At 53.2% G+C, this 25687-nt stretch overlaps 1 protein-coding gene across 2 annotated transcripts; it reads left to right on the top strand.

The window, feature by feature from the left end:
- The first annotated feature begins 121 nt into the window (after positions 1–121).
- On the top strand, positions 122–25316 carry ADORA2B (adenosine A2b receptor). Of its 2 annotated transcripts, none has more exons than XM_080563235.1 (5): positions 122–4713; positions 6848–8474; positions 9825–9986; positions 10097–11267; positions 21719–25316. In XM_080563235.1, the coding sequence occupies exons 4-5, from the start codon at positions 10939–10941 to the stop codon at positions 22410–22412; spliced, it is 1023 nt and encodes a 340-aa protein (XP_080419361.1). In that variant the 5' UTR covers positions 122–4713; positions 6848–8474; positions 9825–9986; positions 10097–10938; the 3' UTR covers positions 22413–25316. The 2 variants fall into 2 exon arrangements, with proteins under 2 accessions (XP_080419361.1, XP_080419362.1); XM_080563236.1 differs by lacking the exon at positions 122–4713 and adding an exon at positions 4784–6478.
- The last annotated feature ends 371 nt before the right edge of the window (positions 25317–25687 follow it).

Genomic DNA, 25687 nt, shown 5'->3' with positions numbered 1-25687 from the left:
CAAATATCTACATGCAAAGCTGATTCTTCTGCAGACTGCTGGGAAGCAGGACTCCCAGGAGAGGTTTTAAAAGGTCCTCGTGGTTCATTGTTTCTCCTACACTTGCAGCAGAGAAAATTTTGTCAGAATCTTCTTTTCATAAATACATCAATTTCCATTTTTTTTTAAGTAACAGATGCATTTGGATGCCTTTCAGAAGATTGTCTTGGGGATAAAGGAGTGTCAGTTTCTGAAACAAACCATATTGACGACACAGTAGGAAACCATCCTGCTGCAAAGGCAAGGAAGGATACACGAGACGCCAGCATGTTTCTGCAGTAGGAGCTCTTAAATGACTAGAGGATTAAGAAAGAAGTAGTCAAAGAGTGGAAACAAGGACTCGTGACTGGAATAAGTATAAATGTATGTCACCAGTAAGTTAGGAGGCAAAATGAGAGCTTGCAAAAAACCCTACACCTGGTGGGTAGTGACAGGATGTTAGAGGTGAGGCTAAGTATGTGCATAGTGCTGGAAAGACGCATTCCTCTGCTGGTCCGTGAAACAAATGATACAAATGTGAGACAAATCCTACTGGCATGCCAGTGACCAGACCTGTCGCTATTCTTTGTCCCACAACAGAGACGACTTAGCAGTTGCTGATCTTTTGAAAGGAAGCCGCATCTTGCAGATCAACCGTCACCATCTGGCTAGTGGCACAGGGAGGGAAAAGGAAGCTTGTTTTGGAACTTCAGGTAGGGCTGAGTTATCGAAAAAAAGGGCAAAAATAATGACTTTCTGTCAGAACCAGAATGCCTAGCAATGATGCTCATGGTGATGTTAATTGTAAACCTTCACCATGAAGTAAAGGAGGGCTTCCTGAGTTCTAGACTCTCTCTCTGGATAGAATTCCTTTTTCCACCCTGCACAAACAAAGAGGGCTGTGGAGTTCTGCCTTATTGCTGAGGAGTTCAGCCCCATGGATGCTGCGTTGCAGCCTATATCCAATCTATGAGCTTTCAGAGACGCTGGGATCTGGTTTGTTACAAACATGCCTGAAGAAGTGCCTCAGAATGTATGTAATTCACTTGGGAAACAGATAAAGCTATGTCCAGTACATTCAAATTCCAGCATACTTCTCACAGAAGCTGCTTTTTATCTCACGGTGGTAGTGACAATATTAGAAAAAGGAAATTGTTGAATTAGCAAAGAAAATGAGAAAATAAAAGATACGGTTGGGCATTTAAATCTCTTCCAGCCTCTCAGGTACATTCGTGTCCAGCTGTATAGATGAAACCTTGTGGGAAAAAGTTCCCATTTACATAATCCAAACTACTTTGCCTTTCCCCACCTAAATATCATGTTTCAGCCCTGAATTTTTAATGCTGGCTTGGTCTGTCCTTGCGGCAATGTCACAGGGAAAGCCACGCTGTTTTGATTTGTTTTACTTTGGACAGCTTTACCTCCGGGACACAGTATGACCACACAAAATGGCAAGCTAGCGTTCCTAGTTTGTTTCAAGCTGCCACTACGCTTGATTTTGAAGACTTGCCCACTTAGCTCACTTAGAAAGCACCAGACCCAATCTTCGCACCTCAGTCGTCTTTTGCAAAGGAGTTCTCAGAACCAGCCCCATCTTGCTGTCTGGAAATCACCCCATCACCGGGAATGCAGGCTCGTATTGTGCTTAATATGTAAAGAACAGGACTCTGACCATTCGCATTCATGGGCTGGGTGACCTGGGTACAGGGTGGCATTCGAAGCTCTGTGTGGCTCACTTCCCCTTTTCCATCTTATGTAAAGTTAGCAATTTCTGTCTTCGTGTTGCAGTAATTGCAATAAGCGAGGGGTTTAGAGTCATTTTTTTGTTTGCTTGTTTGTTTTGTAAGTCGAATTATTAAATGTGCTGGTAGGATATTATCCTTCACGTCTATTAGCCAATAATTTTTTGATGGGCGTGGATTTAAGTCCTGGGATGTGGAAAGGCAGAAATCCTTTCTACATTACACACTGGTGAGCAAAAAATGCAACCACGTAATGAGCCTCAATTCCATTCTCTGTCTATAAAGAAATATAAACCTCCTGATAACTTCTTGTCAGAGTTAATCCATTCTTTGTACAGTTTGGAGATACCAATGGTAGCAAGATATATGTTATTGCAGATACCTTAGTTCATGTTTGCTTTGTTTCTAAGCAAGGGATCAAACAAGCTATCTCTGTTTGTTGGCTTTTTAAAAATCTGTCACCTTATTACATACTTGAACTGGAATTGCTACAAAACACAAAATCATGCAATTACAGTTTACATCTCAAAGCTTAAACCAAACAACCACACACAAATAATATTTACGTTAAAGTGGAGACAACACCCTGCCACTTGACTTCAGCAGGTCAAGTAAACTGGTGCCAGGGCCTTTGCCAGGTAAGCATACGCTGGGAATCCAGCAAAAATCAACAGTCCAGGATCTACAGCTGGGGAGGATGTAAGATGAGGATGTAAGACGGTTCTTATTTTTGTCAGAATTTACTATATCCAGCTGCGTATTATTTGCAGATATTAATGTCTGCAAATTCCCTTGTTATCTTTCAGCAAATAGATCCTGCATAGGAGCAATTGATGCTGAAGCCCTGCTCTCTTTACTGCCAGACTTGGTACTTCTGTCACTGAAGTAAGCTGTTAGATGCTCTGCTGCCTCAGCTCTTTTCACAATGTTCTCCAGTTGCTCTGATTTATTTGTTGGAAAAAGCCGGATTCTCTGTGGAGAATGTCAGTGAGTAATCCATGCTGCTATGTTTGCAAGTGGTTCAGCAAGAGACTGAAAACGAGAGTTCAGGCCAATGTTTTCCCAGGCTGGTTTTTTGTGGCTGGTTGTAGATGGGGTGAGCTGACAAGATTTAGGACTGCTCTGCTGCTAAGTTTGGTTTCGCTGCCAAGTGTCTCCTAGTGCTTAGAGAGCTGAGACCGGGGTGGAAGGAAAAATTCCCTTCCTGACTGGTGCGTATTCGTCTATGTGAGATGGAGCAGTCTGGGTTTGTTTGTGTCACCACGGTGCCATGGACCTGCACCTCCCTGCAAACACAGACCTGCTCCAAGCCTGGCTTCCAGCAGACTGAGCTTCGTATCCAGCTGCAGCCCCTGGCACAGGCAGATGAAAGTGAAATACTGTGACCTGATCTATATCTGAAGCTGAAGATAGCGCACTCGGTGTAGCCTGAAGTTTAAAGCCCGTTGTGAGCGCTGGGAGCCTTGGTTTGCGTTCCCCAACTGCTCAGAGACTTCCCATGGGAACTGAGGCAGGTGTGCTACTCACAAACAGGGTCTGAACCTTTGTGAACCCATTTGTGGTGCCATGAGATGTGATGAAAAGGAAACTCTTGGTTTCAGGAAAAGCTTATTGGCATATTTTTCAGTCTCCCCCACCTCTGAGCTAATGCTTTCATGTCTCCCTTAGACATTAATAATGCAAATTTTACCCTGAATTCCCAGGCTCCTGCTAGCTAAATGGACAGGACCTCAGCCCGTGGTTCTGGTACAACTTCTGAACCATCCTGCCTGCCTGCTTTGAGTAGCCATTCTGTTTCCCTGAGACGATGGGCCTCAAAATCTTCAGAGACACCTTGCTGTCCAGAGCCTGTCACCAGAAATGTTCCTGGAGAAGCAGAAGTTTCAGCAGTGCTGCAATTCAGAATGGCCATGCTTTCTCTTTGGCTTTGTAAGGAGCGTGTACGTGGGGAGAAAGGAAATGAGAAGTGAGCTGCAGTACACAGGAAGCAGTTCCTTCCTGGCCCCTATAGTGACCAGCTCCTAGAGTCAGGTTAAGTGGCACACTGCATCTTCTTGGTGTGGATATAGAATAATTACTCGGGATCTGGCCTCTTTTTAGGCTGCAATAGATGTAGAGATGCTTGGGCAGGAAGGCAGAGCAGGTGAGCCCTAGCTGAGAAGTTGTCCTGGTTATCCATTTGCTTGAGAGATCCAAGCCATAAATAGGTGAGAGAAACATAAGCAATACAAATAGCATGAGAAGTCTTCCATATGGGGCGCTGGTGGTCTTCAAGGGTCGGAGCCAGGTGGCTCCAGTCTCATAGGTACAGCTTTGCATTATTTGATGCTGAAAAACGACTGGCACAAACCGTGGGTAGCAGGACCCTGAAGTAAATGTCACCCAGAAACGATGGCAGTCAGACCGTGGGGACAAGCAGTGTCTTTTATTGAGCACAGCAGGAGGAAAACGGAAGTTGTAAAATGCCAATGTGGGTAAACGTTATTCACGTTTCTAGAATATGAACTTCCATCCCTTCTTAAGTACATAGCAATGACCAAGGTTTTATCCTTACCTGCACATCGTGAGTTTAAGCAGGTTAAAGAGAAAGTAACAAGATTAGAGAATTAAAATGGGAGCAAGTGCTTTTCCTAACCTGCTCTGCACAGACAGCTGTATGCCTTCAGTGCAAAGCTCCGTTTTGCCACTTCTCTTGACTTTAAAAAAAAAAAAAAAAAAAGAGCATATTAGCAACCCAAACCCTTGCTCCACCTTGATGTGCTGTAACTTTTATCTTCTCAGACAGCTCATCCTTTCTCTCCAAGCGTAAGCTGCTCCCACACTCTGATCACGGAAGGCAACAACCGCTGGGGTTGGTGGTCCTGCGGGGCACACTGACCATGCTCCCAGCGGGGTCAACCTCCTGGGGAGCCAGGTGACCACCAGCAGACATCGCTCTGCTTGGCCTTTTCAGGTATGTATATTTCAGTATATTTCAAGCAGTTCTGTTTTCAGTTATACATAAAATGCCTGTTGTTTTCCTTGCCAAAATGAAAACCACAGCGAACAGCCCAGCACAGAGGAACCTACGGTAATACCACCACGATTGCAATGTGGCCATTGCTAGCGTGACCTGCAGGTAGCAGGATCCGGCAGAAATCATCCCCCAGGGAGGTGGTTCTGCGGGGACACTGCTGCCCAGCCCTGCTCTTTGCAAGAACCCGCAAAAATCCAGACTCCACATATGCCCTTCTGCCCTGGAGGGCATTACAGTGAAAGCCATGAGCATAATCTGTTGCTTATTTGTAAGGCAGCTACTGGGATTTGGCTCGCACAACCCGACGTGCCTGAATAGCACAGCGCTATCATAGCGGAGCTCGGCCCTTGAGAGCAGTTGTGCTGCCAAGGCCCTGGAGAGCCATTCTGGGCAGGAAGAGTTCAGCCTGAAGCTTGCAAAGGGACTCATAATATCACTAATAAATAACACGCCATCAGTTGGTGCGGTCCAGGTTCTTCCCTTCATTTGGGATTAAGACTCCTGGCAGCTAAGCCAGGGAGGGTCTGAAAAAGTGGCAGGGATGGAAACCGCACCGAGCAAGGACTTGGGCTTTAAAAGCGGTCAGCAGCAGGTTTACATAGCACTTCTGCCAGTACTTACAGAGAATGGACAAAAGTGGATCGAGCCGATAGGCAGTGAGGTTTCCAGGTGCTGGTCTGTGAAAGAAGCTGGTGTTCGGTGTGTCACTGTCCTGGGGCAGGGCACCAGGCAGGTTCCAGAACATTCTCTTCTCTTTGTGATGGAGAAGTTCAACAGGGGCTGTGATAATGACACTTGGGTTCAAACAGCCTTGGAGTGCAAATTCAGTGTTTGCCGAAAGCTGAGTGTGGAGACAGTGGGGCAGGAAGGCTGGCACCTTCCTCTGCAGCGCCTGACCTGTTTTTTTGGGTGTATTCTGCAGCTTTTGTTAGAGCTCAGCTGCCCTTTAACCCCTTAGTGGCCTGCACAGGTCTGCCTGCAAAATGAGGCTAGGAATTAGGGGCAAAGATGCCCCAAGCTCCAGCTGGGACCTAGGACACCACGGCTTTCTCTGTGTGCTGTAGCTCTCCTCTGAAAGTTGAAGATAATAGCAGTAATAACAGATATTTACATTTCTTGGCTCCATCTTGCACAGAGAAATTTCTGCACTCAGAATAGTTGCATTGCAACCGGTTCAAGTCTCCTTGCTCTTCATGATACTATGATTTGGAACTCAAAGCATCGCATTTTTGCGTAAAGCAGGATGGCATAACCGCGTTTCTCTGCCCTGTCAGGATCTGGCACGGCACAGAATCACTTCTCCTTATTGCTGCTGAGAAGTGTTGATGGGGAGTGAACTTCTGAGTCACACTTGTGGAGCAGACTGTTTAGCAAGCCTGTTTTCTTAGGGGCATTAAGTTGTGAAGGTTCTGCCCAGGAAGCCGCTCTAGCTGTGAATGAAGCAATCACGGGGTGTTTGGCTTGCAAGCAGCATCGCTGCCCGTCTGGCTTCACCCCGGGCTTTCCACTCCTGGTGTTGGCCTGGAAACACACCACCACTTCCTATTGATTTCTCTGGGGAAATCGGCTCTACCTGCTCCACCAGCAGAGCTGACGCAGCCGGCCCCTGCGCTCACCGAGACCCGGGCAGGGCTGAGCACCGCGTGGCTTCGTGCAGTCTGGCTGCAGCTGCAGCTCTCCTGTAAAGATACTGCTGGAAGAGGTACTTGGCTTTTCATCATAGAGGGTGGTTAGTAAATAAAATCAGAGACGCATTAAAAATGTCTTCAAAATGCTATCCTCGTTGCCTTGCCCTCCATTCAGCCAAAAGCCTTCCTTTTTAATTTCACTGCTGTTTATAGTGTGTTTTTTTTCGGTCCTGCGGTGGTTTTTTATTTTCTAATGAAAGGTGTAAGATATAACCCACAACGCATAAAGAATTCACACACCTGCATTGTTACACGATGAGTTCTTGCAGCTGGTTTAGGCACTAAACATTTATTGTCTGGCAGTGACCCCAGGACTAGGAAAATCCAAGTTTGTTGATCTGCAGTTTACGATCTTACCATAATTTTTCTGTTTTGTTTTCCAGGCATTTTTCGGACTTAGTGAAGTCTCCAGTATGGAAACAGCTTTCTCTGGAATTTCACTCTCTGCTTTCCTTTCCCTGGCTCTTCCAGAAAAACGCCTCCAGCAATGCAGCCGCAAATCCTACCTTGCACCACTCACCTCCACAGTTGTTTACTCCAGAGCTGCCTGCAGTCTTTGACATGCTAATGCTCAGCACGGGATGCAGGCGATGAATATTCCCGCAGCGCTGGGTACTTCTTTCACCTGCCTGCCTACCAAATTGGCCTCAAAAATCGTGCTCCCTTCGCCCGGCTTGTGCAGACAGCGTGCAGTTCAGACCGTCATCGCAAGCACCACTTTGAAGAGGGCTTTTGTACCTGCTGCATGGTTTGCAGGTTGTGTTGTGTCTTGGGAACCCTTTCGCGGAGTCAGGTTCAGGACAAGCTCTGTCCTGTCCTGCAGAACAACTCAGAAGTGCTAGTGAGGACTTGAGCAGTAATGGGGATTCAGTTCCCCAGGCTGTGCTAGCTCTGCCAGGCCAGTGGCTCCTATTTAGCGCGTTGGGGCTGAGGTCTGCTGCCCTGGCAGAGGCAGCCACAGACGCACAGGAGCGGGTTCTTGGGCCAGCTCCTCACACCCGCCCTGCAAAGCCCTGCCATTGCTCGTCCGTCCTGCAGCTGACGCATCTCCTCGCTGAGGAGATGAGCAATGAAAAGAGGTTAGAAATGGAAGGGCCTGCTGGGGAGAGACATGCCGGGGGAGTTGTGCTGAAGGTGGCAAGGTCTGCAGGAAGAGAGAACCGGCTGCAGGACCAGCGAGAGCATCTCGGCCCTTAGTGGCTCAGGAACATCTCGTGGCAGTTGCAGCCTGGCCCCGAGGGCTGGCTGGGCCCTGGCTCGGTGTGTGCCAGGGGTAGGAGGGGGCTCTCACTGCTTCTTTGTGGCGGGGCCAAGAGAACCGAAGGTGTCAAGGCAGACCTGGCTGGGGAAGTCCCAGTGAAGCCCGAGCCTGCGCAGAGGCAGAGAGGCCTCACACAAAAGATCACAGAGGGCTGCAGGAAGCGCGCTGCCTCCAAAGCGGCAGCTCTGTTCCCCCAGGGACTGCAGCGACAGAGGAACAGCACGTACGAGGTTGGAGGGCTTCTGCCAAAGCAGAGCTGCGGGCTACGGCCGCGCCAGGGTGCCGATCCTGCCCCCCACCGTATCGCTGTCCACCACGTGGGAGCTGCATAAATCTGTTTCCCTCCGAACAAAGGAGCCAGATGAGTCCTTACACTTGAAAGAAGCAGGTCGGGGCTGGTGTTGTTTCCTCCAAGAGTGCTGAGAGGCAAATCCCTAGCGTAACATAAAAACCCGGAAAATAATAGTAATGATGACTCATTTGTCACTGTATGTGACATCTTCGCACCAAACAGTGCTCCGGTGACCTGTTGCCATGTTATTATTGTGCTCCACTTCTTGAATGGATTCCACAAGCTGCTTTGGACTATATTTACCTTGCTGAGCGCGTGACGTCCTTGCTCATTTACAGCCGGCAGAATACAGCCACGCACGTTGTCACCTCGGGACTCAGCATCCTCAGAGCCGCAGGGACTGCAGAGTTTCACAACGCCTGCCCCGATGATTGCTTTACAAGGCTGGCGCATCCAGGTGATGTTTAATGGTAGGCTGTACAATGGCACACAATTTAAAGCAGGGCTCAAAGAACGCAGCCGGAGGGCAGGCTCCGTATCTCTGGCTGGGACCTGGGGCAGGGCTCGTCCTGCTCTAACTGCCAGCAGGTTTTAACCATGCGTGGTACAGCAGAGCGAGCACACTGCTCCTTGCCTACACTGGCAGCTAAGTCGGATTCGGAATGAGTTCAGCTGCTTCAGTTAATGCCAAAATAAACCACCGGCCCTTGGCAAAGGTGCCTGTGCTTTGCAGAGCCATGAATCTCAGCATAATGCAAAATCCATAGTGTTTGCAGTGCCTTACTGCCTGTCGCAGAGACAGACCTTGTCCAGAATGAGCTATTCATCAAAAGCTGAAATAGATTATTTCTCTGCTCCTGTCTGACTTGATAAACCAAAATTTCCATGGACTCAACCTGTAAAACCTACTTCCATGATCACAACAGCAGATTCTTCTCTGATGAAGCGTATCCTCTGCAAAGTTCATTCACATTTTGCCGTAGTGCCATAAAGCAGCAAAAAGGCTTCTGTTGGCACATGTTTTAGACCTAGGAAAACAATGTGTAAAAACCCTGATGTAAATTCATCGCTTTGGGGTAAAAAGTGCCTTTCCATCATTGTTTACCTCCGCTTACACGATCCTAACAGGCCCTGCGTGAGGGGAGCTCCGCTCATCCCAAAATAATAAATAAACCAAACCAGTGCAGGCAAGTCGAGGATCCAGGCAGGGCTGAGAAGGCAGGAGCAGCCGCCCCGGGGCTCCGCGGAGCTCCGCCGTTACCTCCCCGTGCGGCACCGGGCAGGCACCGGGGCTGGAGGCACCGCAGCGTGTGCGTGCCCCGGGTGCTGCGGTGCGAGGCGGTCCCTTCCCTGCGGGCAGCTTGCAGGGTGTGAAGTGCACAGGTGGCAGGTGGGGGGGCAAGGGGCAGCGACACCCCCAAAGGCAGATGCTTTTACCGAAGGGGAGCGAAGGGAACCTTGCTGTACGTTCCTATTGAATTAAATGTGCCACGGATGTGGCTTTCCTTTAGCGTCCCAGTTGTCCCGAAGCATTCTGCTTCTGAGCTGCCCACCCTGGAGAAAATGGCTTCACTCGGTACAAACCAGCAGTTTGCCCTCCTATCAGCCTGATCCAAAGCATTTCTAGTCCTTGGGAGTGTTTCTGTTTACTCCAGGTCCACAAAAAGTATTTATGTATTACTTTTCCCATGTGTTTTTGCTCTGCCTTGGCTTTGGATCCCCAGAAAGCTTTCCCTTGTACAGGTTTTTAATTCAAAGTTTGTTCTAAAAAGCAACAGCAGTTTCTTTTATTTTCTGTTTGCTACAGGAAGGGGGGATTGTTAGCATGCCTGTCTGGGATACTTTCCAGTTTCTGCCCTGGATTATTTAGCGCTGCTGGATGCCACAAAACCGCTGTGATGCTCAGCCTCTGATCTGCTCGGGTTTGGATGGCGAACACAATATAACGCACGAAAGGTGTGACCAAGAGGTAAGTAGCTCTTGAATTATAATTTCTTTCCCCATTCGCTGCTGGTTTTAAGATCCCCCGCTGCGGAACCCCCTTTTTTAGTGTCCGCATCGGGGTTTAATTCTTTCCAGACCCCGCAGAACTCGCCCTGACCACGCTGGCCCCGTGGCCAGCAGCCAGCTCGTGCTGATCCACGGCGTTTTGCCATCTCGTTACGCCAGGAAACGTTACGCGGTGCCGCGGGCGGCCGTCAGGATTTTATGAAACAGCCGCCTCGCTTTCGTGGGCCGGCCCGGGGGGGGACTTTTCTCGGTGTGGCAATCCCCAACCAACCCCCCCCCCCCACCCCGGCGGTGTCCCAACGCTCTGTGGCAATCCCCAGCCCTCGCCGGGGGCCGGGGCCAGCTCCGCGCCCGCCGCTCCCCGAACCCCCAAAACCGGCAGCGGGGCTGCGGGAAGGGGTTGGGGGGGGGACCGGGGCCGGTTCGCGGGGGGGGGGGGGCTGCGGGCACCGGGACCGGGCCCTCCCCGTCCAATCGCGGCCTCGCCGCGCAACTCCCCGCCCCGCTCCCCCCATGGGCACAAAAAGCCGGAGCTCGCCGCGCCGAGCGGCCGGGCTGCGGAGCATCCCCCGGCGGGCAGCGGGGGCCGCTCCCGTCCGCTCGGTGCCGTCCAAGCCCCGTCCCCGCCGATGGGGGCGGCCTCGGGGGCGGGCGGGCGCTGAGCGCGTCCCCGCGGAGCTCCCGGAGGCCGCGGATGCCCCCCCGGGGCCGGGCGCTGCGGGCGGCGGCGGCGGCGGGGGGCTGCGGGCCGGGGCTCGCCGCGCCCCTCCGGCCCCCCGGGAGCCGGGGGGAGGCTGCGGGGAGGCCCCCGATGGGTGGTTCTCTGCGGGAAGCGCTGCCCCGTGGCCTCTTGGTAGCCGCGAGCCCCGGGGCGAGCACCTCGTCGCGGTGAAGGGTCGCGGCTCCTCGCCATGGACACTCTGAAAACCACCTACATCGTGCTGGAGCTCATCATCGCCGTGCTGTCCATCGCCGGCAACGTGCTCGTGTGCTGGGCCGTGGCCATCAACAGCACGTTGAAGAATGCCACCAACTATTTCCTGGTGTCGCTGGCCGTGGCCGATATCGCCGTGGGCTTGCTGGCCATCCCCTTCGCCATCACCATCAGCATCGGCTTCCAGGTGGATTTTCACAGCTGCCTCTTCTTCGCCTGCTTCGTGCTGGTGCTGACCCAAAGCTCCATCTTCAGCTTGCTGGCGGTGGCCATCGACAGGTACCTGGCCATCAAGATCCCGCTGAGGTAAGAGACGCGAGGCAGCCCCGTCCCCTGACCGCCAGGGCTGTGCCTTTCCCTGCAACGTCCCGTCTCTAGCGGTGCCGTGAGGTTTGCTGCTCGCAGGTGGCAATAATGAAGATGTCAGCAGTTTTGTACTTGCTGCAGGACTGGGATCAGGTTCCCAGCGTCCTGCCTCTTGCTTAAAGATCTACTTGGGAGCTCAGTGTCTTGAGGCTATTTGTCTTGGGGGGGTCGGTGGCTTCCTGCAGAGGCTACGCGGTGATGCGGGAGCGAGCCTGGGACAGGTCGAGCTAATCTATGTAGGTATTTATACAGCCTCCATTACTGGGGCTCGGGACATCTCCCAGATAACTGAATACAAGAGCAACCACTCTTTCTCCTACTTCCCAGCCCATTAGAGAAAGAGTTGTGCAGGCAATTCTGTGAGAGCCCTTGTCCCACCGAGCTCAGGTTGTGATACTTTCAGGGAGGCTGAAAGTCATCTTAAAGGGGTTTTAATGTGACGTTGGGCATAATTCAGGTTTTTGACTCAGAGAAGAGCCTGACTGGGCAGTCCTCCAGTTTATAGGTATAACAAATGGACTGAAAGTGCGTTTTGTTGCATTTACAAGTGCTGTATTTCCCAGCTCGCATGCACACCTTTTCCTTCTGAGTGCGTGCCACGAGTGGGTGCATACCTCGGTACATGTCAGGTGTCAGCTCTGTGCACACACGGTGACGGGGAGAGGGAAGGAGAAAGGATTCACACCTCGGTTTGCACAAGTTTACAGTTCAGGCTTTCATCCAAAAATTTCGCTGCCTTCCTTCTAATTCACGGGACGCTGCGTTATACTGGGATGAATGCATTAAATATATTTTACAGGCACTTTCACAGCGAGTAGGTGCAGCAGCTTCCTTAAGTGCACCAAACCCCCAGGTTTTGCATTACAAATGACCTGAATCTGTTAATCTGGTCTCCTCCTGTCTCTGATGTCCCTCCCCGGGAACTGGGCACCGATGGAGCCCCCGGGGGGGGGTCCGGCACTGCGGGGAGCGGCCACAAGCAGAGTCTGGGGGGCGCAGGGCAGCCTCGGAGCGGGGACCCCGGCTGAACTGCGGGGGCTGCAGCTTCCCCAGGTTCTGCTTGGCTCTGGCGTCTCCTTGCATAAGCAATAAATTCTTCCTAAAACGACTTAAAAACCCCACCCGCTCACCCTATCCCGGCACCTTGTAAGTCCCATGCATTGGGCAGGTATCGCTCAGGCACCGGGCAGACGATACAGCCGGGGAATGGCAACGCGCGGTGCTGAGCGGGGCGAGTGTCGTGGGACGTGGGAATTCCTCGGGGCGCCGAGCGAGGGGGAGCGGGGCTGAGCCCTGCGCCCGGCGGGCAGCAGCGGGCAATATCCAAGCGGCTGCTGTCCTGTAAATCCTTCCCAGCCGCCGGCACTGGCCCCGGCTCGGATAATTCCTCGCCGCCTGCTCCGTTTGTGTGCTCTGGGGCTTTCTCGGGATGGGGTCCAGTGGCACAGCAGCAGCTCTGGAGCAGTTTGGATTTTTTAATTCTCGGTTTAATCACACCACCCGCCGCCGGCACGGTGTCGGGCTCGGGCTGTTAGCCGCGACTCCCCTCCTTTGTACCACGAAAGCTTTTTGCAGGGCTTGGCCGAGGCAGCGGAGCCCTGTGAGCGGGGTTTGTGCTTCGCTGGAACCTGTATGAGAGCGGCAGGTCAGGGCGCTTTGAGGGATCGCTCGAACGTACGCGGAGGGGAAGTGGTTTGACAACCGACAAAGCAGCAAGTGTTTCCTCCACTCTTTTGACACGGCTTTCTAGCAGGTTTGCTGGACTCTCCGTTAGGGCAGCCCGTGCACCTGCGTGGGCTGAAGCCCCAGGGGGGTTGCCTTGCTCAAATACTTTCCCAGCGCTGTTTTTTCACCCCATCTTAGGCTAAATCCTGTATTCCCTTGGCACGGACGTCTGCTCTGTGCATCTATATATATTCCTGTGACTGCCTCCTAGCCGGACACATCCAGCCCTTTGGCTGTAAATCGCCATCCAGGACTCCCATCCTAGTCTGCTCCGAGGTGCGAGGTTTGGATTAAGCTTCGCCTTGGCACCGAGGCGCGTTTCGTTGCTCCTGGGGTGAGCAGCAAGGAAAACCTCTTGGAAAGGCCGGGACAGGCCATTGCTTCGGCAGCAGGAGGCTTAGGGACTGGCACCGAAAGGCTTCTTGTTTGTACAGCCAGCATCAAAAGAGGACGCAGAAGGCTGGGGGGAGGATGTTATAAAACTCTGCTGGCGAAACACTTCCCTGCCACGCTCGGGTTTTCCAGCCCGGGGTTTTTGGGGCAGCCACAGCAGCAGCCCCGTGCCCAGCCTGTCCCAGCAGGATCCGGCCCCGCTGCTGCCCTCGGAGGCTGTAGGAGCTGTTCCCAGCGGGAGACTTGAGCTGTGGGAGTGATGGCTGTAGGAAAAGTTTCTTTTGCACTAAAAAATTCCTTCTGGAGACCGGTGCAGGGACTGGTAACGGGCCACACGGCACCGAGCTTCTAATGATTTGTACCCAGCCTGCAGCCTGCGTCCCATGCACCGTGGCTCCCTCTGGAAACCCGTGCGGGGACACTGGGGATGGAGCCATATTATTTTTAACATATTATTTCACGTTATTTAAGGGATATTTAAGCACACGGGCAGGGCAGGCCCGCAGGCTGTGCAGCAGTTTGCATTGCAGCCAGGCTAATAATGGATTTTTCAGTTCTGTGGCTGAACCCAAAAATCCCACGGGGGAAGAGGCAAATTGTTTCAGTCAAATCGAAGCAGCGAGGTTTGGAGGCTTCAGTGAAACACAGCAATCCTGACCAGCCTGGCAGGTTGCTGCTGAGCTGCTTAACCCTTCCTGCAGCTGCTGCTTCTAGAAACGGAGGCGTCCTGGCTGGGAAGGAACTCATGAGTCCCCAGCTAGAGAAGAGCACAACAAATATTGTGTAAAATCTCAGAGTGGTGTTTTGAAACCCTCCCTCGCCTGGCTAAAAATATTTGCTGAATTTGGCCACGAAGTCGTGAATTCTTTCTGTCCCTTGAAACCCGTTTTTTTTGTTTGGGTTTGGGTTTGACAAATTTACTGTTTGCTGGGGCACCCCCCTCCTGCCCAGGTCCAGCCTGTGCCTGCGGCTCCCAGCCCCTTCCCAGCCCCTTCCCGGCTCCAGGACACAGCTCCTGGCCTCATCCTGCCCATACCTTGCTGCCCTGCACCCGTCAGCGCCACTGCGAACACACGGCACCCGTCCTGGGGTAAAAGTCTTGTGGCTTTTTTTTTTTTTAATTTGGTTGGAAGCAGAAGTGCTGAGGTACCAACAGGCCAACTCCTGTTCTTACCCCTGCCATCAGAGTGGTTCCAAAGGGTGTTTATCAGTACAGTGATAGGCGCTTTAGAAATATAAATATAAATATAAATATAAATATAAATATAAATATAAATATAAATATAAATATAAATATAAATATAAATATAAATATAAATATAAATATAAATATGAATATGAATAAGCTCTCTGCTCCCACCTCAGCCCCCGAACAAACGCTCCCTTCCCCACCGCGCTTGCTGCGAGCAGAGTATTGGGGCCAGGCAGCGGTGTCTCAGCAGCAGCAAATCCACCCCACAGAGGATCTGGCACGGGAGCGGGGCTAAGATTTTGCTCTGCAGCGTTCTCCAGGGCTGGATTTCACCCCACAGCCCCACCGCTGCGAGCCAAGGAAGATTTGTAGGTGGAATAAAACCGTTCCCTTCTAGTCGCATCGACCAAAATCCTTTGGTGCGGCTCATTGTTGGAGGTAGGGGTAGGAGCCTGGAACAAACGTGTAAGGGATTGGGGCGAGACGGGGGAGTATCTGTATTCGGAGTGCCAAAGCAGAGTGAAAAACCCTGCCCAACGTCACGCTGGGTGCCCTCGCCTCGCCTCCTGCTGCCGGGGCATCCTCGCCTCGATCACGGGCGCCCCGTGCCGCTGCGCTGCCCTGCGTCTGCCGCTGCAACCGACCAGCTCCCCACCGAGCTGCTTCCCTCGGGAAGGCGGCAGCCCTGCAGGAATTGTTCCCCAGTTCCCTTCAGGTTGTTCCTCAGCCGAGCAAAGCGGTGAGCAGTCATGGGAGGTAGGGCTGGAGCCCTGGGGAGGAGAGAAAATCCTCTGCAGAGCATCGGCCTTCCTCTGCCGTTTCTGTGTGCCTGCCGGGCCTCAGCGTCAGGGTTGCAGCTGCTCTTCCTTCTGCCCTCACTTCGTTTCCTTTCTGGAGGGGAAATCCTTGCACTACCCTTTGTCTGGACTCACACGCGTGTCCTGATGTTTGCGTGCGGCTCACACGCGTGGTGCCCAACCCCAAGGCCCCAGGCAGCGCCGTCGGCGTGAGGTTAGCACCGATTTATTAACACAGTGCTCAGCAAACCCAGAAAACATGCCCAGCACCACGGGCAGGGCTGGCGTCTGCCTAAGCAATGAGACTGACATGACTTTCGGGAGTTTTTGGTGCTTGAGGCATCGGGGTTTGGGGCTGGGGCAGGCAGCGGCTAATGCTGGGCATCGCAGCTGCCTCCGGATGCAGCCTCTGTACGTGCGTACAAAAAACATCGGTGCTAATCGCTCTTACGGTCGTAAACTGGAAGCGGGAAGCTGCAGTTATTTTTAGGTGTCAGCAGTCCGATTTCCTAAATATGCATGTCCCAAATTTTTATACTTTTCCCATATCTCAGGGGCCACTTCCCTCCCTGGCAAAGAGCAAAAATCCCGGCAGGATGTTAATTGTCCCTGGGAGCTCTGCAACTCCTGCAGGGGCAGCAGGGATGTCGGGGAGAGGCGCACGCAGCTGCTTCCAGGGGTCGGCTCGGGGCACGGACCTTGGGCTGAGCCAGGACCCAGAGCTCTGGGGTTCGGGGCTTTTTTCTGGTTCAGTCAGGTCATCCTGTAAAAAAGAAGAAGAAGAAAAATAAGTATGTTAATTTTTAAATGGAAAAAAAAAAGGTTTTGAAATCTGGCAGAATTTTGCTACAGAGGTAAGACCTCTTTTGTTATGAGTTCGCAGTTCGCCGTGGCAATGAGCACACACTGTAAAACTGAGTCTTTTAGGACCGTCCTGCCCCGGCCCTCGGCAGAGGGTGCTGAGGCTGCTGCTGCCCTGCCGTGTGCTGGCACAGCTTCGGCAGGGTGCCAGGGTCGGTGACACCAGCTGCGCCTGCAGATGTGCAGAGCTGCCCCCTCCCCGTCTGCTCTCACGGCTTGGCTCAGGGAATTCGCACACGCCGAAGAGGGGGATTATCTCCCTAAGCCTCCTGAGGACATCAGGCCTGGCATGAGCCACAAATAACCCGCGAGCACATCCCTGGGGTGTGCCCGTGCCACCGCCGGTGCCCTTTGGTGCTCTGTGAGCACCGGTTTGGTGCTGGGAAAGCGCTCGGGCGCTGAGCGCCACAGCCGGGTCCAGTGGGAGCTGCTGGACCTCTGTGAGGGACAAGGTGCCACGTAGGACCGGGCGACGGCCACATCCTCGCTCTCCCCCATCACATTTACGCCTCGTGCTGACCTGCCCGGGCTGCAGGGGCTCTGCGGGGTGGTGCCCTGCTGGGTGAGGAGCGCGGTGCTTTGGGGGCTTTTCTAAGGGCTTCAACGCCTGTCCACGGAGAGCGACTTGGGGATCTGCCACCTGGCCCTCCCCCGAGCACACAAAGCACCGAGGGCGGCAGCCGGGAGCAGGCGATGCTGAGACACCTCCAACCCCACCAGGTGCCCACCGGGCTCACCTTCGCTGCGGCCCCCCCAGCTCCGTGCCCCCCCGGCAGGAAGGGCAGGAGGCCGGGAGCACACGGGGGCCGCTGCTGCCTCCCCGTGCGCACAACGGGGGCAGATGCAGGGAGGAAGCGATTTGTCTGCGACTGGCCGCGGCCGCACGCAGATGTCCGGCTTCCTCGGCCCGCGCTGTAGCCGCTAATCAGATTTCTCACTCTCGCCGCCAACTCCTTCCTGGGGAGACAGCGCAGCTTTTGCTTTTTTATTTTTTTATATATATATTTTTTTCCTTTCTTTCTTTCTTACTCTCTAAGGTGCAATTTGTGATTCATTTAAAATGTCCTGCCAGGATATTTCGTCTAATATGTGGTGTCTGCTCCGCGGCTGTGCGTGGAGCAAACGGAGCGGCAGCACTGGTGCGCGGTTTGCGTTGTTACACTGAAAAGAAAGAAAAAGGAAAAAAAAAAAAAAAAAAAAGGAGCGTGATGAAAAGTACAGCTGCAAGTAGATGACAAGGATACAATGCTTGGCAGCCGAACGGCTCTCTCCCCTTGTGAATGGAGGTGTCTGTATTTTTTTTTTCTTCACCCTTAAAATAGAAACCTATAAATTATCGCTGCTTGTTTGTAGCAGAGCACCCGCGGAGTGCGAGTGCTGCGAGCTCCCTGTCTGCTCGGCTCCCTGCATCCGGCACGCTGGGCATGGGGCGAAACGGGGAGGGAGCCAGGGCCTGCCTGCCCCAAAATACAACCCCGGAGGCTCTGAAGGTGCCAGGACACGGCTGGGACGCTGCTGGCTCCCCCAGGTGAGCTCCAGGAGGTTCTGGAGCTCATTTTCGTGTCTCCAGTAGCAGAGGGTGGGGAAAGGCTGTGGCACCACGGCTTCGTGACCGCCTCCTCCTCCTGGGCTGGGTACGGCCCCTTTGGGACTGTTCCCCCAGGCCGCTGCTGCCTTGTGGCCCCAATCTCACGCCCCCAGATGCTGAGTTATGCCCTGGCTGCTCCTCGTTGGACAGCAGTGGCGCTGCTTGGGTGACCTCGGGGTGGGGACACTGCAGGAGCTCACGGGGAGATGCCAGGTACGTGCAGGACAGGACTCGGTGCCTCCGCACAGCACCCAAACCCCACCCCTGCCACCCAGCTGTGCTCGGCGGTGCCTGCCGGGGTGTCCTGGCGTGGCCAGCTCTAGCGAACAGCGTTGGGAGTGCAGTGGGAGCTGCCGGGGAGAAAAAAACCCACAAAATCTCGAGCATCCTACCAAGCAGAGACGATGCCGAGGGAAGGCTGCTACCTCCAGCCCGCAGCCAGCTCAGGGGACCTCTCCTCCAGCCTCCCTGGGAAATATTTGGCCCAGCACAACGTGGGCTGCGTGGCTGTTAACTGACAGCCAGTGCATCGCTATTTTTGTCGGAAAAACAGAAACCTGACTCTCTTTGTGATCACAGCACAGCGCCGGTGGCTGGGGATGGCATCGGTGCTTCTGCAGCCTCTCCACTGGGTGGGAGCTGAGATAATTAGCTGTTTGGCGATGATTATGCCAGTAAAGAGACTTTGCCAGGCTGTGTAAAAGGAACTAATGCATCGCCAGGTTATTTCATCTCAATAAATCATTTTTAAATATTCAGCTGTTATTTACACTAAAGCAACATTTGAAGCCTCTAAGCAGAAACACAGAGGAGATTCAATATTTGTTGTGCATTAATTGAGCGGACTTAGGTGAGTAAATTTACTTTAACAGTTTCTTGCCTGATAATATTAAGCCTGAAAGAGCGAAGGAGTGGTTTCCTGGCGCGTTGTGAGCTGTGACAATGTGTTGGTTCCTCACATCTCCACGTGCTCAGGGAGGAGGGTTTTTTTGCCGCTGCTTTGTGGCGGCGGCTCCGCGTGGTGGCTTTGCACGCCTTTAAGTGCACGGTTAGCTTCTGCTAACTCAATGCGGGCAGTTTCTCACCACGTAGCTGTAATAAGAGGGTAATTAGCCAACGCTTTTAGAACGCCGAGCCGTCCCCGGCTTCACGTGGGCCTCCTCTCCGTGAGCAGCTTTTGCAGGGCCTTCGCCACCACCAGCAGCCTCCAGTCAGCCTGCACAGCGGCCGTGATCCACCTGTGATGGACCCACTGCCGGAGGCACGCGTGGTGTGGCACGGCATGTTTTTCCTTCTCTTCCTTCTCACCGAGGGGGCTCCTGCTTCACCTCGATCCCAGCTCACTCCTCTTGTGCACGCGAGGGAAGAGTGAGCAGTGAAAATGAGCAGGCCTCCATTAGAGGCACCGGGAAGCTAAGCGGCTTCTCAGTTGGTTCCGCAAACCTGCGAGCTGGGCCTTATCTTTCCAGAGGGGACCAGGAAAAAAAAAAAAAAAAGAAAAAAGGAAAAAAGCCTTTCTGGGGCCATGTGCTTTCAGCAAGAGGCAGCACCGGTGTCACCGGTGCAGGATGTGGCTGCTCTGCGCCATGCTGCCCACACGGGGCTGTGCCTCTTGGTTCGGCTGCGCAGAGCCTCCGGCGAGGCAAAGCCTCGACTCCTTCACTTTCTCTTCCTGAGCTGGGCTCGCTTTTGTATTTTCCACGGCTGCTGCAATGGTTTTTGTAATGTGACGGGACCGAGGCTGCGGAGCAGCAACAAAAGCGGTCAGCTAAGAGTGAACAGCACAAGCCAGGGAGCCTGAGATGGCTTGTGGGCTCCCATGGCCGCATTTTTCTTCTTCCCACGTGCAGAGCCGTAAAGGTCAGGAGCGGTCCCTGGTCCTCCCTGCAGCACTGACTCAGCCTGGCCAAGGCCAGCAGTAGCTCGAGGCTCCGACTTTGCCAGGATCGCTGGGATCCTGCTCCGAATCCCATCTTAAAGTTTCCAGGCTCCACAGCCCCAGAGCAGGTCGGGCTCCTGACAGCAGGCACGGCGTTCGGAAATCGAAGGGCTTGGCCTTGCTGATGCCCCGACCGATAATTGCTGATCCGAGGCAGCGAGGCTCAGTAATAACGAGAGAGAAGTGCAGGAGCAAACCTGCGCCTTGGGCTGCTGCCTCCTCCGGGTGCTCGGAGCTGGCCCGAGCCCCTCGGCCGCGCCTCCCGGCCTGGCCCCGCCGCCTCTGCAGCTTCCAGGAGGAGACGGCCGCGCGCGCACGGAGGCGACGCCAGCGTGATTCAGATGCACAGCTGCGGTTCTGTGGGAATAAAAACCCTCCCCTGCCTCACGGGCCGGAAGAAAATCAGAACAAACGTTCTTAGGAAAGGAGGAGCAGGGTAGCGAAGCCAGAGTAAACAAGCAGTGAAAGGAGGGTGTGGGGAGGGGGGACACGTCCGTGGGCCAGTGGACGCTAACTGGCCGTGGGCAGGATGGGAATGGGTTTCTCATGTTGTCTTTCTGGCAATCGCTGGGTTCTTTGTATCTCCAAAACGAGAGCCAAGTGGTGTTTTGATGCTGGCATCTGTTCTCTTCGCACCCAGACCAGCTTGTCCCTTCCCTCTCTCGGTGCCTGCACCACCTGCTTCTCTGGGCATCTGGGGGCTGGGGGCACCTGGGCTTTCCTGGCCATGCAGGTACCCAGTCCTTGGGGTTCAGAGAGGTGTGGGGCTCTGCGCCTCCCTGTACTGCATCAGTTTGGCCCTTGCTGAAATTCTTCATAAGAGCAGCCCAAGGAAAGCATTTGCTTTAAAATCTGGGTCTTTACATCCAGCTGCGGTGTCACGTACTCAAGCAGCAGAAGCTGATGCCAGCCCTGGGAGCTAAGGGAAGCTGCCCCCATCAGCACTGTCAGAGGGTGCACAAAGCAGGGAAGGTGAAAGGAGGGAGAACAGCCCAGAGGTTCTGGCATTCCACTCAGAACGGAGACATAAACCCTAGCTTGTAAATCTCCTAAGCAATCCATCATTAGCAGATGCTGGCTCAGAGTTCTGCCAGGGTGTTTGTTATCCAGCCACAACAAGCTCGCGTGGGCTGCAGTCTGGCATGTGCGAGCCAGCAATTGCACTGTTTGGGAAACTGGTAGGATCCATGGCTTCCACACACATGTGTACTTCCCACGTTGGTGTACGAGGTAGCACGGGGACGGCCAGCGCGTTACTGGACCGCTGCAATCTGCAGTAAAAGCCAGCATTGCTGCAGGCGTAAGAGCAGCCCAAGTTGAAGCAAGCAGCCTGTGGCGTAGAGGCTGTGAGAGCGTGGGGCGACGCTGGTTAAGCCTTTGGCTGCCCATCACAGCGTGCAAGCGGGAGCCAGCACTGGCTCGGCTGGAATCGGTCAGCCCAGAAGTTCACGTAGCCCAGCAGCACGCCGTGGCGTGCCCGGCGGTGGGTGCTCAGCCAGGAGAGCCAGGTGCTGGTTGCGGAGTGAGCCTTCCACGGTCGTGTGCTGGCCGTCCGTGTAGTCAGTGGTTTAGGCTCATGCAATGGTAAAGCCTTTTTTAAGACTCCGTGCCCTTACCTCCTACTGAAGTCTCACCGGGCTGATGCTCGCGGGCCAGGGCAGTGCCTGGCAGCCCACGGGAATAGTACGTGACTCAGTTCCCCAAATCACCTCGCGTAGGCGTGGAGCAGAGGTGAGATATTTTTTCCCCTCGGGGATCACAGAGGTGAGGTTCCCATGGGGGTGTGGGTGAGGATTTTGTGGAGTTGGCCAAAATGCCAATGACTTGAACTGCAGGGAAGTCACGAGCGCTCATGTAATTAATGCCCCTATCTCGGCTCTCGTCTCGATGCTGCAGGTATAACAGTCTGGTGACTGGGAAGAGGGCAAGAGGCCTCATCGCTGTGCTGTGGCTCCTGTCCTTCGCAATCGGGCTGACTCCGCTTATGGGCTGGAATAAAGCCATGAGCGGTTGTCCCAACTCCACCAACGAGACGGGGCTTGACACCGGGGCAAAACACCATGGCTGCTTCATCTCGTGCCTCTTTGAGAACGTGGTGACTATGAGCTACATGGTGTACTTCAACTTCTTTGGCTGCGTGCTGCTTCCACTCGTCATCATGCTGGGAATCTACATTAAGATATTTATTGTTGCCTGCAAACAGCTGCATCAGATCGAGCTGATGGGCAACTCCCGGACCACACTGCAGAAGGAGGTCCATGCAGCCAAGTCTCTGGCCATCATCGTGGGACTTTTTGCCTTCTGTTGGCTGCCCCTGCATATCTTGAACTGCATCACTCACTTCCATGAGGAGTTCTCCAAATCCAAGCCCGAGTGGGCGATGTACATGGCCATCATCCTCTCGCATGCCAACTCTGTCATCAACCCCATCATCTATGCCTACAGGATCAGGGACTTCCGCTACACCTTCCGCAAAATCATTTCCAAGATCCTCTGTAAGACGGACGACTTCCCCAAGTGCACCACTGACAACAAGCAGCACCTGACTGTCACCAACGCTAACACTCCAGCAGCCCCTGGGACCCTCTGACCTTGCACAGCCTGCTCCCGGGGCGTTGCAGCCTGTCCCCGACACTACTCCTCCCTGTGCCTGTGTGACAGTTACAGCCAGCTCCTCCGGGAGCGCTCACAAATGACCACTATGCAGTTATGCAGCTGTATTTTTTTTATTTTTGTAATTAACATAGTGCCTCCTAGAGGGATAACCTGACTGGGGAGACTGAGTGCAGTTCACCCTCCACTGTAAAGCCAGGTTGCGTGAGCGCTGCTGGTCGCGTTGTACTTCCTTTCCAGGTCAGACACTGACTGTGGAGGACCCGCCTCCTGGGGGTGTTTCCCCGATCGTGCTGCTCATGTCAAGTCCTCGGGTTTTTATTTTAATTATTTTTATTATTTTTTAATCTCTTTATTGATATAGGAGTAATAATGTTGTGTTTTTGGGTTGTTCATACTTGACAGCACTTTGGTAATACCCTAATTATTCCATCAATTGTTTGATGCAGCTAGTATTCTCCGATGGGAAAAAGTCTTTCTTAGCCCAGTTGCTGGTGTGAAACTGAATCCGTGTTCCAGGCTCTGAGAGACGCGGCCGTGCTGATGGGGAAACAAGATCAGACCTGGCCGTATATTCTGGCCCCATTATTGAAGCGCTACTTACTAAAAGAGAAAACTTTAGAAAAAGGGTTGACTGAAGCTGTAGAACAGCACTTTCATTGCCTTTAAACGACTTTGTTCTACAGGACATACTAACTTGTGCAGCCCAACGCTTCAGGTTTTATTTCAAATCTGTTTCCTGCTATCAAAACGCAGAAGGCAGATGTGCCCTGGCCGTCATGGTCCAAACTCTCCAAGAGCTGTGGCAACACTCCCCCCTAACCCCCCCCTTTTTTTTTTTTTTTTGGCGTCCACATCAAAACTTGACAGACTTGCAGTGTTTCAGAAGCGCAGGTTTTAGCTGTGATAGCTGGGTACTGCGGCTCGCCTGATTCCTAAAAGCCCCAGAAGCTGTGAGTGCTCTAATTGACATTTTTCATTTTTTTACTTTTTTAATCTTGACCTGCATCAGTAGCAGAAGAGACTGGAAGGGAACTAACTTGCTTGAGAGAATGCTTTGACTCGTGGCCTGGTGTTGGCCAGGCTCTGTGGGGCCGGAGCTGGCCTGGCACCGTGGGGCCCTGACGCTGCAGCCAGCCGCGGAGCCCCGGCCTGCCGGAGCACGAGGCCCTCAGCAGCAGAGCGGTCTTAGTCTGGGCTGGAAGTTAATAACTCTGCAGCCACAGCTCGGTAATTACTGCAGCTGATTTAATATGTAACTGTGGTACACAAAGCTACACAAAGGTGGGAAGAAGAGCGCCGTATTTTCTAAAGTACCAGCGCCACGTCTCCAGACTGCTGCCAGCAACCCGGTGTTTCTGGGAGGCCTTTTATTTAGCGGGGCATTTCCATTCAGCAACAGAGGAATGGGGTGAGGAAAGGAGTCAGAAATCACCAAACAGGAGCTGGAGTTTTCAGTGGTAACCCAGAACACCAGCCTTCCTCAGCCATGCAGGGAGCCAGAGGTGGGGAGCAGCCCTTTCAGAGCCAGGTGGCAGGGAAGGAAATTTAAACACATCCAGTTCCTGAAGAACAGGCCCAGTGGATGGACTGTGATGCCTGGAGCAGTTTGTCCCTGATAAACTGTACTTGAATCATACAGAAAGTGGCTATTTTTTCAACTGTGTTGCACTAGAAGGAGGGAGGGGGCAATATAAGACCCAAGTTCCATTTCTCTGGCATACATGGATGACAAATACTGCCTCAAATCAGCCGAAAAGCAGCTCTGAAAATCTGATCTGAAGAAATCCTGCTCCTGCAGCATCTGCAGTGACAGCTGCGTGACCTGCAGCTGCAGGTATGCCCTAGGGCCCACCACGCACACGGGTTGCTGGAAGTGGTGGGTTTCGCTACCGTGTGCAGCAGCTGAGCCGTTAGAGCCAGCCCCGGGCCTTGGTGACGCACCAGTGAGCTCCGGTGGGGTTAGGAGCTCTGGTGGGGTTAGCACATGCTTAGGCAATGCCCAAGTTCAGCCACAGCTCGGTATCTCAGATCCTGGCACTTCCAAGATGAATCTGAACAAAGTTACTGTCCAGAGGGTTTCTCCTTTAACATCCCCACTCAGCTTTGCTGCATCTGCCTTGGTCGTGGTCCAGCTAACACATGTAGCCGCCTCCCACCATTTAGGCAGGGTTTGGCTCTCCTTTCACTCCTTCCCTTCTGTATTATCTTTGGCCATGTTCCTTCTGTTAATCGTGGCTGGAAACAAGCAGGGTTTCACCTGCAGGTCTGGCAGTGTTGCAAAGTGGTTGCAAGCCACATTTATCCTTACAACAAAGAACGTGATCCCTCGCCTCCTGCTTGCCGAAAATGAACCGAACTCTGGACAGCACAGAACAGACTGAAGTGCGCAGCACCGCCACACAAAGAGCTGGTCCCAGAGCACTCGCCTGTGTGTGACAGCACTGCAGAGCAGCATCCACTACTGCTGCCTTCCATATGCCTCTCATGAGCCAGAATTCTTCTATACAGACGAGGCATTCCCTTTGTGTGACCGTGCCATCAGATCGTTAGCCGGTAACTATGGCCTGGGTCACCGTGGCATTTAGGCACATTAAGTGCCTTCGTGGATCTGAGCCAAAGTCATTTCAAGGCAAAATAAAAATGGGACACCCTCCCACCCCTCCTCAAAAAAAGCTCTGAAAGTTTCTATAAAAATGTGAAGCGAAAATGGCAGAGGAACTTTCTGTAGAGTGCAGCTGGGGATGTTCAGCTGTCACTCATTACTGCTCTGATGTACATAGGATGGATGTGTTTTCCTCATGTTGCTCAGATTTTGTATTTGCAGTAACTTTGTTATTTACGTACAAAATGCTTAATTTACCACCTACACAACCTGGCTCAGCCTGTGCCCCATCATTTTGTGCGGTGTTGTGTTCACACAGTGTATCATACAAACCTACACACTGGGCATGGGGAGGAGACCAGTCGCAGAGCGTGGAAGTCACGGAGCTGGAAGGAGCCGGTTGCAGGCTCACTTGCTGTGTGGAGCAGGGTAGCAGCAGTCGCCTCTTTTGCCCGTGTCTGATGGGGACAGCCCTGCCCTGCCTGCCAGCAGGAGGTGGCCGGCTTGTCTGAAATGGGTCGATCTAAAAACACAGCCACCAGTGACTCTTCCAGAGACCCCGTGTTACAGTAAGCACAGAAGCGAGGCCCGTGCAGCACACAGCTGTCATCAGCCCGGAGGTGCTGAGGGATCCCCTCCCCAGCCCC

Source organism: Anser brachyrhynchus (assembly GCF_964034855.1).
Source record: "Anser brachyrhynchus genome assembly, chromosome: 20".
Lineage (NCBI taxonomy): Eukaryota > Metazoa > Chordata > Aves > Anseriformes > Anatidae > Anser > Anser brachyrhynchus.
The sequence above is the reverse complement of the archived record's forward strand: the minus strand, read 5'-3'. Positions and strand labels throughout refer to the sequence as shown.

What these genes read in the sequence shown, in the direction of transcription:
- ADORA2B (XM_080563235.1), top strand. Translation starts at nt 10,939, where the DNA reads ATGGACACTCTGAAAACCACCTACATCGTGCTGGAGCTCATCATCGCC. An exon ending in GCCATCAAGATCCCGCTGAG is followed by an intron (nt 11,268 to 21,718) that starts GTAAGAGACGCG and finishes TCGATGCTGCAG; the next exon opens with GTATAACAGTCTGGTGACTG.